The 10,834-nt window shown below is 45.2% G+C and overlaps 1 protein-coding gene across 1 annotated transcript in view; it reads right to left on the bottom strand.

The window, feature by feature from the left end:
* The window catches only part of ACVR1C (activin A receptor type 1C), a 65,326-nt gene extending 55,155 nt beyond the window's left edge, over positions 1–10,171 (bottom strand). The window contains exon 1 of the mRNA XM_060257361.1: positions 10,052–10,171. Within this exon, the coding sequence (XP_060113344.1) occupies positions 10,052–10,124 (73 nt within the window). The 5' untranslated portion in view covers positions 10,125–10,171. The remainder of the gene's footprint in view (positions 1–10,051) is intronic.
* Positions 10,172–10,834: the final 663 nt, after the last annotated feature.

Here is a 10,834-nt window from a genome sequence, read left to right on the forward strand (position 1 = left end):
GGGGCGATCCGCTGCCTCTTCCTCCGATCCGGCGCTTCCCCCGCGCTTGCTTGCCTGGCTCCATCTTCTTCAGGCAAGCGTGGGATCGCTCCACGTGGCCCCAGCGCTTCGCAAGCGCCGACTGCGGAGGGGGCAGCGTGCTTCCTACTTCCCTGTGTGCCTGCCTTCAGCTGTGATGTTTAAAGCAAGCGCTGGGATCGGAGGGGGGAGGGAGCGATCCCAGCGCTTGCTTTAAACATCACAGCTGAAGGCAGGCACACAGAGAAGTAGGAAGCACGCTGCCCTCTCCACAGCCGGCGCTTGCAAAGCGCTGCGTTTGCGGAGGGGGCTCCCTTGCTACCCACCTGGAGATTGGCAACCCTAGCTATGCAGAAGGCCAAATCTGTCACACAGCACTGCCAATGACCACTCAATAATTTTTTTTACTGAGACTCTACACATGCTGGTAACAAAAACACAAATTATTATTAGATCCCAGTAGGCAGCTGCGTTGGTCAGAAGTAATAGAACAAAGCAGTAGACAATTGGCACCTTTAAGACCAACTAAGTTTTATTCAGAATGTAAGCTTTCGTATGCTCTTAAGCAGACTTCATCAGATGAAATCTGCTTAAGAGCATACGAAAGCTTACATTCTGAATAAAACTTAGTTGGTCTTAAAGATGCACTTGTCTACTGCTTTGTTCTTTAAATTATTATTGATTAAAGACGTGGGGTTAACTGTACGTGAACACTTGAAATTGCTTTATACTGAGTCTGACCACTCACTCTATGAGATTCAGTAGGGTAAGCCATGTTGGTCGGAAGCAACAGAACAAAGTCCAGTGGCACCTTTAAGACCAATAATGTTTTATTCAAAGTATAAGCTTTCATGTGCAACACACTTCTTTAGGTTCAGTAATTATCTACTCTGACTCCAAGGGTTCTGACTGAGGGCTTTCACATCACCTGCTACCTGATTCTTTAACTGGAGATGACAGGAACTGAAACCGGGACGAAGATCATGCTCAGTTGAGGCAAAAAGTTAAAGGTAGTCCCCGTGCAAGCACCCAGTCATTACTGACTCAAGCACCGTTTTCGCACGCAGCTCACCTCGGAGTCACGTCCCTCTTCACTGCGCAGCGTCTGGTCGGATTTCCCACCATCAAACTGGATTTTAGCGATTTCCGTTTGCGACGCAGAAGCCACGACTCTTCCTGCTCCTCCGGCGCAGATGGTGGGAAATCCGACCAGACGCTGCGCAGTGAAGAGGGACGTGACTCCGAGGTGAGCTGTGTGCGAAAACGGTTAAGGAGTGATGTCACATGACATCTTCTTGGCAGACTTTTTTACGGCATGGCTTGCCATTGCCTTCCCCAGTCATCTACACTTTACCCCCAAGCAAGCTGAGTACACCTTTTCCCAACCTTGGAAGGATGGAAGGCTGAGTCAACCTTGAGCCGGCTACCTGAACCCAGCTTCTGCCTGGATCTCAGGTTGTGAGCAGAGCTTGGACTGCAGTACTGCAGCTTACCACTCTGTACCATGGGGCTCCTTTCAGTTCAGGTAGTAAGTGATAAACCACAGCCCCACTGCTTTCCCTACATGTAACCAAACCAAATCCTGATAAGCGTCACACTTTTGGCAGGGTTGGGGGAAGAAAAATGTTCTTCATTCTTTCTCTGCAAACCGCCTGCTTCTCTGCTCCAAGCTGCACCTCCACTTCTTCATTCCCATGGTTGGGTTCCAAATAAGCCTGCTAATCCACACTATGCATTTAAAATCTTGCGCGGGGGCAGGGGGAAGTGACTCAAAAGCCATTTGGAGTACAAAACATGCAGACAGGAGGGAAGTCAAACCTATCTGCTCCTTTTACTCTACATTCCAAAAACCAGAGTATTTTTCTTCCCCAATAAGCAAACAAGTAAAGACATTGGGGATCTCCGAGATCTATGTGTGTACAAGGTATTGTTGATTCTGGTTATTAAGGAGGATGTTTTAATTGGGCAACGTGCATCCAGTTTCTGGACGACATTGGCAATTAATTGAGATAGGTGGAACATTTCTGGATCTCTACCTTGGTCACTGCAATATGCTGTACTATTCAGATACCTTTGGGCACGCTAAGAAATAAACCCTGAATTCAGCAGATGGTTAAACAAAATGACCTTTTATGGAAGAGACCCAATCATGTACATTTTTTAAAAAAAAACACCTAATAAAAGATGCTGCATATATGGGGAGCAAAGACATTTTTAGCTCAAGAGTTGCGCCAGACTTTGGAGTCATGGTAGTGGTACAACTCAAATTTTTGAAGCATGAACTCTTGGTGTGGAAAATGTAATTACTTGTGAAATACGGCAGGTTTATTTTTATTGCCAACAAAATGAGTAGCAAATCTTGTTCTGGAGCTTTAACTGTAAGACTAAGAAAAGGAGTAACAATTAGCACATGGGGGATAACACCATTCCATACAAAGAAAACACTGAGAGCATACAGACCAATTTATGTGCTACGAGAGCACTGATATTTACTCAAGTGCAACACCAGGGTTTTTCACGAGTATGCCATTAAAAAAAGAGGGGATTGTTTCACATTTGTATACAAGTTACAGTTACGCCCAATTATATTGTCTGTGTAGTATTTTTAAAGGGCTATTTTACAATGGTGTAGTGGTTAAGAGCCAGTTTGGTGTGGAGAGCCGGTTTGGTGTAGTGGTTAAGTGTGCGGACTCTTATCTGGGAGTACCGGGTTTGATTCCCCACTCCTCCACTTGCACCTGCTAGCATGGCCTTGGTTCAGCCATAGCTCTAGCAGAGGTTGTCCTTGAAAGGGCAGCTGCTGTGAGAGCCCTCTCAGCCCCACCCACCTCACAGGGTGTCTGTTGTGGGGGAGGAAGGTAGAGGAGATTGTGAGCCGCTCTGAGACTCTTCGGAGTGGAGGGCGGGATATAAATCCAATATCTTCATCTACCTCATAGGGTGTTTGTTGTGGGGGGGGGAAGGTAAAGGAGATTGTGAGCCGCTCTGAGACTCTTCGGAGTGGAGGGCGGGATATAAATCCAATATCTTCATCTACCTCACAGGGTGTCTGTTGTGGGGGAGGAAGGGAAAGGAGATTGTGAGCCGCTCTGAGACTCTTCGGAGTGGAGGGCGGGATATAAATCCAATATCTTCTTCTACAATCAGGGTTGTCTTCCTTTTAGGTAAATATGGTACTCAGTGGTTTGAGAGCCACCAATCACTCTTAGACATGCTGCGAGTGCACTGCTTCCCAATATGGCACCTATCCTGTTTCAGGAAAGTGGGCAAATGATTGCTGGTTACTGTTCTGAAACAGCCCCTGACAGAAGGACAGCAAGCTGTGTGGCTCCCTGAAGCTCAGACCTCATGCTCAGCATGCTCAGGTAGAGCTGCTATCTCTTGAGTTGGGAACTACATGGTGGGAGGGGTTTGAGGAGGGGCATGGCCTCTGTGGGGTATAATGCCATTCAGTCCACACACACACACACCCCAGAGCAGCCACTTTCACCAGGGGAACTGATCTCTGTCACCTGGAGATCAGTTCTAATTCTGGGAGATCTCCAAGCCCCACCCGGAGACTAACAACCCTATGTCAGGAATGGAAGTAAAGGGGACTCTTTCGGTTGATGGCAACTGCGAATGTGGCTCTTTGCAAGCTGCAGAGTGAGTACCACTGTACCAGAGGGTCTTTACCCCCCACTTCTATACTTCTGGCAGTACAACCTGCCAGTTAGACAGCTAGCGTGGTGTAGTGGTGAAGAGCATCAGATTAGCATCCTGGAGACTCCAAGTGTGAATACCCACTCTTACCACGGAAGCTCCCTGGGTGACCTTGGGCCAGTCACATTCACTCTGCCTAACAAAAAAAAAGCCCTGCTCAAGCATATACCTAAAAATGCAATAAAGGTACCTTTAAAGGCATATTATAACTTTTACAGAAAGTAACATCCCAGCTCTACTTCCAAGGGTATGTCCTCTTGTGCAAGTGGAGGTGGGGATTAGAAGCACAAAAGGTATTACTGGTGACTCAAAAAACATGTGACATCACCCCCAAGAAATATTTTAAGAACATGAGAAGCCATGTTGGATAGGGCCAATGGCCCATCCAGTCCAACACTCTGTGTCACACAGTGGCCAAAAAAAACATCAGGAGGTCCATAAGTGAGGCCAGGACACTAGAAGCCCTCCCACTGTTCCCACCCCCCCAAAAAAGCACTGAGAATACAGAGCATCACTGCCACAAACAGAGAGTTCAATACCCTGTGGCTAATAGCCACTGATGGAGCAGAGGTTTTTGTTGCCTATATAGCTCAATGTGCATTAACAAAAGAGCAGCTGATGTAAAATATATTCCTAGAAATTCCTCAGACTACAGCGTTTTTGGATGGATGGAGTTTATTTATTTATTTATCTGGGATTTATATCCCGCCCTTCCCACCGAGTGGCTCAGGGCGGCTTACAACATATATAAAACTAACATAAAAATATAAAATTACACTTTAAAATTAACATTTGCATGATTTTAGCTTTATTTTTAAGCCATTAAATGCCATATATATTATAATTACATATATAATAAGCAACCACAATAAGAACACCAACACTGGTTATCCTTTCCCAATTATTTACCTTTTCTCTCTGAATTTATAAAACTTTGGAACTTAAGAATCAGAAGCACAAACTGTCTGAATTCAACACAATATAGTCAAGTGGAGCAGTGCTTTCTGTACAACACAACAGTATCGTAACAACTTGGAACTGCACCACTCCGCTTGATTTCTTCCTTGTAGTGCCTAATTGACTGAGTGCTTGCATATATACACATTGATTATAATTAAATGCATTAAACTCCTTAATATCCTTGTGAAAACAATACTGAAGACCCAGCAGCTACAATCCGTTGTCAACGCCAGATGGACAACTGACTAAGGAAATAATGCTATAAGGAAATGAGACATATTTTGGGGGGGGGGGGATATGGGGAGGGGAGAACCTACAGATGCAGCAGAATGGAAAATCTCATCCATGAGCAGATGTTAACTCCTAGATCAAGAGAGGAGACATACATTTCGTACCCAAGCTGAATTATGTATCAACTATTTGTGGAACACAAGCTTGTCACATATATTTACAACCAACCATGTTTTGTGGACTTTATAGATAACTAACTGAAAATGTTGACTCAGTGTGTGATTGCAATAAAAACGGCCAACACCATGTTGGGGATTATTAGGAAGGGAACTGAAAACAAATCAGCCAGCATCATAATGCCCTTGTTTAAATTGATGGTGCGGTCTCATTTGGAATACTGTGTAAATTCTGGTCACCACTCCTCAAAAAAGATATAGCACTAGGAAAAGTGAAGAAAAGGGCAACTAGAATTATTAAAGGGTTGGAATTCAATCCTGATGAAGAAAGGTCAAAGTCCTTAGGGCTCTGTAGCCTGGAGAAACAACAACTGAGGGGTGACATGATAGAGGTTTACAGTGTTATGCATGGGATAGAGAAGACAGAGAAAGAAGTACTTTTTTTCCTTTCTCACAATACAAGAACCTGTGGGCACTCAATGAAATTGCTAAGCAGAAAGGTTAGAGAGGAAAAAAGGAAGTACTTCTTCACCCAAAGGGTGATTAACACATGGAAATCACCGTGACAGGTGGTGGCAGCTACAAGCATAGACGGCTTCAAAAGGGGATTGGATAAACTTTTCTTGATGCACAGTGATTTATATAGGCAAAAAAACCTCTGCTCCATCAGTGGCTATTAGCCACAAGGTATAAATGGAACTCTATCTGGAGCAAGTGATGCTCTGCAGGGAACAGTGGGAGAGCTTCTAGTGTCCTGGCCGCACTGGTGGACCTCCTGATGGCACCTGGTTTCTTAGCCGCTATGTGACAGAGTGTCAGATTGCATGGGCCATTGGCCTGATCCAAAATGGCTTCTCTTACATTTTCTTATGTTCTTTAGTCTAGTTTAAGAAGATTAGAACCTGAATTTGCAGAATGAAATTAAGACCAGGAACAGATAGTTTGTTACCATTGCTAAGAATACTGCTTTTTCAAACGTGCTCCCCCTCCAATGTACACACCTCAGTCTAGACTAGTCCTCAGAATACTTACAAACACACGGAGTGTATCAACATGCAGCCTTCCAAGAATGAATCATGCTGTGTCCATTATTTCTTTCACTAGAAATAGTATACATTATGATACCAGGAGTAATAAGCTGTGGATTTTGTTCTGTACCTTTGCTACCAATGATATTTTGAAAACACCTTTGGTCAAAGGAAAATGCCTGCCACTCACTGTGCTAATTATATTTACTGCTTACAATTGCATGCAAATACAGATTCTCACAATGATGGTAGAAATCAGCATCCATATATTTACAGCATACACTTTTCCAGCACATTTCTGCTGGAGCAGGTCTCTGGAGAGATGCCATATAAATCCTCTAAACAAATAGCAAATCGAAAGGAAATATCTACCCTCAGGGTACCTAGGCATAGCATAGCAAAGTCTTTAGAGACCAGGAAGTAAAGTTTCAGCAAACTGGATTATTGTGTGCCATTCCCTGTGGCTAACAGTAGAATGATGCAAAATAAGTAAGGAATTAAAATATTTCTGATTTTACATAGTTTTGATAATAGAATTCAACCCTGTTGGCAGAGAACATGGAATACCTTGGCACAATGGAAGTTGTTGTTTAAGAATATATGCTGGTATATAGTCCTAAAGTAACACTAAAAACAGCCATGCACACAGGGCCGACCAAACCCAATAGGAAATATATTCAACTGCCTGATGCAGACAAATTCCGGGAAGTTCAAGCTAAGAAGGCATATCTTCTAGGATAAAAACACAGTCTTCCACACACAGATTTCTTGAGCAACATGGTCTGAAATGTGGGAGAACTGTGCTCTGTTTTCATATATTGGACATGTCCCTTTCTTTGCTTTGTTGCCCGCATGGAATTTTTAAGAAGTCTATATATTTTGTCTATAATATTTAATGAATAAATATTTATGCAAACAAGGGAAGGGGTTATTTAAGGGTTTGTTTTTTCTGTATGTTTTAAATTGGGATTTGTAAGGGTTTCCTTGAGTCATAAGGAAAAGAAGGATATAAATATTTTAACAAAATTCAAGTTCAGTGGCACCTTTATTCAAGGAATAAACTTTTGTGCACATGCATACTTCTTCAATGACGGAGCAGAGGTCCATCAGTGGCTATTATTCACAGTATATATATATATATATATATATATATATATATATATATATATATATATATATATGTGTGTGTGTGTGTGTGTGTGTGTGTGTGTATGTGTGTGTGTGTGTGTGTGTACACACACACACATATATTGGCCACTGTGTGACACAGAGTGTTGGAATGGATGGGCCATTGGCCTGATCCAACATGGCTTCTCTTATGTTCTTAAAAAATAAATGAAGAAAAAGTGGTTTCAACAAGGGAAACTCATTCAGATGAAACTCACCCCCATATTGTCACGGAATCTCTATACAATGACACAGATGGAGGCATACACACACATATACACATAACATATATACACAGGCACAAACACGTATATACACACATATAGTTACTTCCTGCCTTTTCACTCCATCAAAATAACCTGCTTGGGCAGTAACATAACACTGCTTCTTACATGCACATGTATGTCAAAACCTCTACCCTCTAAATGGCTTGCTCTCTAGTTCCAGCATATGCAGTCATTGCTCATACATACTCCATCTCCACATACCCATCAAAACAGCCATTCTCAATCCTTGTTTGTATTGTTCTTTTTTTTTTCAAAAAATCAAAATTTTCTATAACCTAACCTGCTATTCACCAAGCTTTTCTCCTAGATCCATAAAAGTAGCGCGCAACAAATTGCTTCACACAGCTTACCATCCTTCTTAATGGGAACTAACAACCCATCCTTCTCATCATTTTCTCCAGGTCTCCTGTACTTAAGGCCCACACCCATCGAGTGTGTACACAAGCAGGGATGAGGGTGTTCTGAATTTATTTCTGCTGGCCAACTGTAACCCAGCTTTCATTATCTAGAAAGCAGCACACTTTTAAACTGAATGTTCTTTAAAGGATTTCTGGGTACCAGATGCTAAGAAACAATCCAAGTGTTCACATTTATGACAACTAACCTTGGTTTGGAGGGAAATACCTCAATTTGAATCATTTCCATACCAGGACCAAAAAGAGCACACCTAAGGTGGACCAAGGCAAGTCCAGAAACAAACTTCCAAACTATACTCCTTGAAGGCAGGCCAATAGTCACAGGGGCATGTGGGGCAATCCCCCCCCCCCACTGATGCATGCAGCCCCTCACAGAAAACAATTTTTTAAAATCCCCAAAATATTTTTAAAATGTAAGATGTGTGGTTTCCAAAAAGGACCCCGGGCATAGTCAGAGAAGCTTCAGTTTCATTTTCTTTTTTTCAAGGCAGAAATTTTTTTAAAAATGCAAAAAAAAATCAAATAAAATTGCAAAGTTGAGTCTTCTTCCTCTGCTGCGTTCAGGCTCACTGCTCTCTTTCCCCCGGCTCCCCACAGGATTTCCCAACACCTCACAACCACCACCCAGAATTTTCTGGCTACACCCCTGCTTGAAGGTTAGGATTAGAACTTCAGACTAAAAAGAATGTAGACTGCAAGATAAAGACACTGGTTAGCTAATAGAAGGTTGATAGCTAAACCTTAGAGCTATTTAAAAAGGTAAAGGCAGTCTCCTGTGCAAGCATCAGTCGTTTTCGACTCGGGGGTGACGTTGCTTTCACAATGTTTTCACAGCAGACTTTTTACAGGGTGGTTTGCCCCTGCCTTCCCCAGTCATCTACACTTCCCCCCCACCCCCAGCAAGCTGGGTCCTTACCGACCTCGGAAGGATGGAAGGCTGAGTCCACCTGGAGCCGGCTACCTGAACCAACTTCCGCTGGGATCAAACTCAGGTCGTGAGCAGAGGGCTCCGACTGCAGTACTGCAGCTTTACCACTCTGTGCCACGGGGCTCTTAGAAGCGCTATTTACCGCTATAGTATGACCATCTATTTTTCTCAGCCAACTTCACGGAAGTTTATCAGAAGGCTCTCTTTCATGCACACAAAATTAACATTTTATAAAATAAAGACACGGAGTTGGGAGATTTTTTTTTTCCCCTTAAAGTCTAAATTCCACAGTTTTGCACAGGAGTCAAAGGCCTGGCTGAAACATGACGCAGTAATCTGCACCCCTCTGAACATGTGCAAAGTGTTATTCCTCCCAGAAACCACCAACAGCTTCCTGTACACCTGCAACTAAAGTAGATACAGTCTCAGCCCAGAATGTTGCAACTTCTGGTAGACCACCAGTCGCAGCAATGGTTTTATTAATAGTAATAATAATAATAATAATAATAATAATAATAATAATAATAATAATAATAATAATAATAATAATACAAACCGCAGGCACTCAAATCAGCGAACTTAAAGGATTTAGAAATAATAAAAGAACATGCCCCTTTAAAAAAAAAAAAAAAAAAAAAGTTTCTGGTGTCAACGCTGCTCGTCCTTTGCCCTCGCAAGCGTGGCCGGCCACCCCGCGGCGAGGTTTACCTTGAGCCAAGTTCAGCAAGGGATTCGCCCCTGAAGGACTTCCAATACCCCACCGCAGCTGCCTCTCACGCCGAGCTACGGAGCCGAGCCTTGTAAAGGCTCCTTTATTGAAGCCGTCTCAGGTTTAACAACAAAAAAGAGCAGACTCGCAGCTACGTCTCCCCCAAGGCTTGGGTACCTGCAAGCCAACCGAAGGGCGACCCGCCTCCGAGCATGCACAGAGCGCCTTTCCCCCCGCACGCCGCTCCTGCGTAACCGAAGAGCCCGCGGCGCGCGCTGCGCAGAAGCTCTTGCAGGGAGAGGGCAAAGTTTCACCGGCAGCTCGGGAAGAGCCCGAAGTCCCCGCAGCCGCCTCTGCCGTGCCGAGCCGAGCCGGGCGCCCCCCCTCTCCCTTCGGCCGAGCTTCCTCCTCCTCCTGGCGCTCCTTTACCTGTGCAGAGCGCCGCGCAAGCGGCCAGGATCAGCGCCGCCGCGCACAGCCCCGAGCGCAGCGCCCGCCGCATGGCCGGACATGGGAGAGGCTCGCGGAGGACGGAACCGGCCCGGCTGAGGAGGAACGCGCGACCCGGCTTCCAAAGGGGCGATCCCCCCCCCCTGCGGTTGAGCGGCCAGCGCTCCTACTGGCGGCCTCGCCGAGCCGGGAGGAGGCGGAGGAGGTGGCGAGCGCCTCCCCTGCGGCTCCGCCTTGCCCGGACGCCCGCCCCACGCGGGCCTAGCGGCTGTTGAAAGGGCGAAGAGCAGGTTGCCTCGGGGCGCGGGAGAGCCGTGCGGGCGTGGGGCTTGCCTTCGCTTGCGCCGCGAGGGAATGGGAAGACAGTAGCTCTGGGGTGACGACAGACCTTTACGGGGAAGGGACGGTTTAGAAAGTCACCCAAAAGGGAGAGCTTTCCCGTTCGTCGCGCAACGCTTCCAGCAGGCCGTTAGCACGGCTCAGGCACGCTCTCAGTGCGGGGTGTTTTTTTTTGAAGATAAAAGGGATTTAAGATGATACTGGATTTATATCCCGCCCTCCACTCCGAAGAGGCTCAGAGCGGCTCACAATCTCCTTTACCTCCCCCCACCCCAAAAAACAGACACCCTGTGAAGTAGATGAAGATATTGGATTTATAGCCTGCCCTCCACTCTGAAGAGGCTCAGAGCGGCTCACAATCTCCTTTCCCTTCCTTCCCCACAACAGGCACCCTGTGAGGTAGATGAAGATATTGGATTTATA

The sequence above is a fragment of the Heteronotia binoei genome, chromosome 16 (assembly GCF_032191835.1).
Source record: "Heteronotia binoei isolate CCM8104 ecotype False Entrance Well chromosome 16, APGP_CSIRO_Hbin_v1, whole genome shotgun sequence".
NCBI classification, from domain to species: Eukaryota; Metazoa; Chordata; class Lepidosauria; order Squamata; family Gekkonidae; genus Heteronotia; species Heteronotia binoei.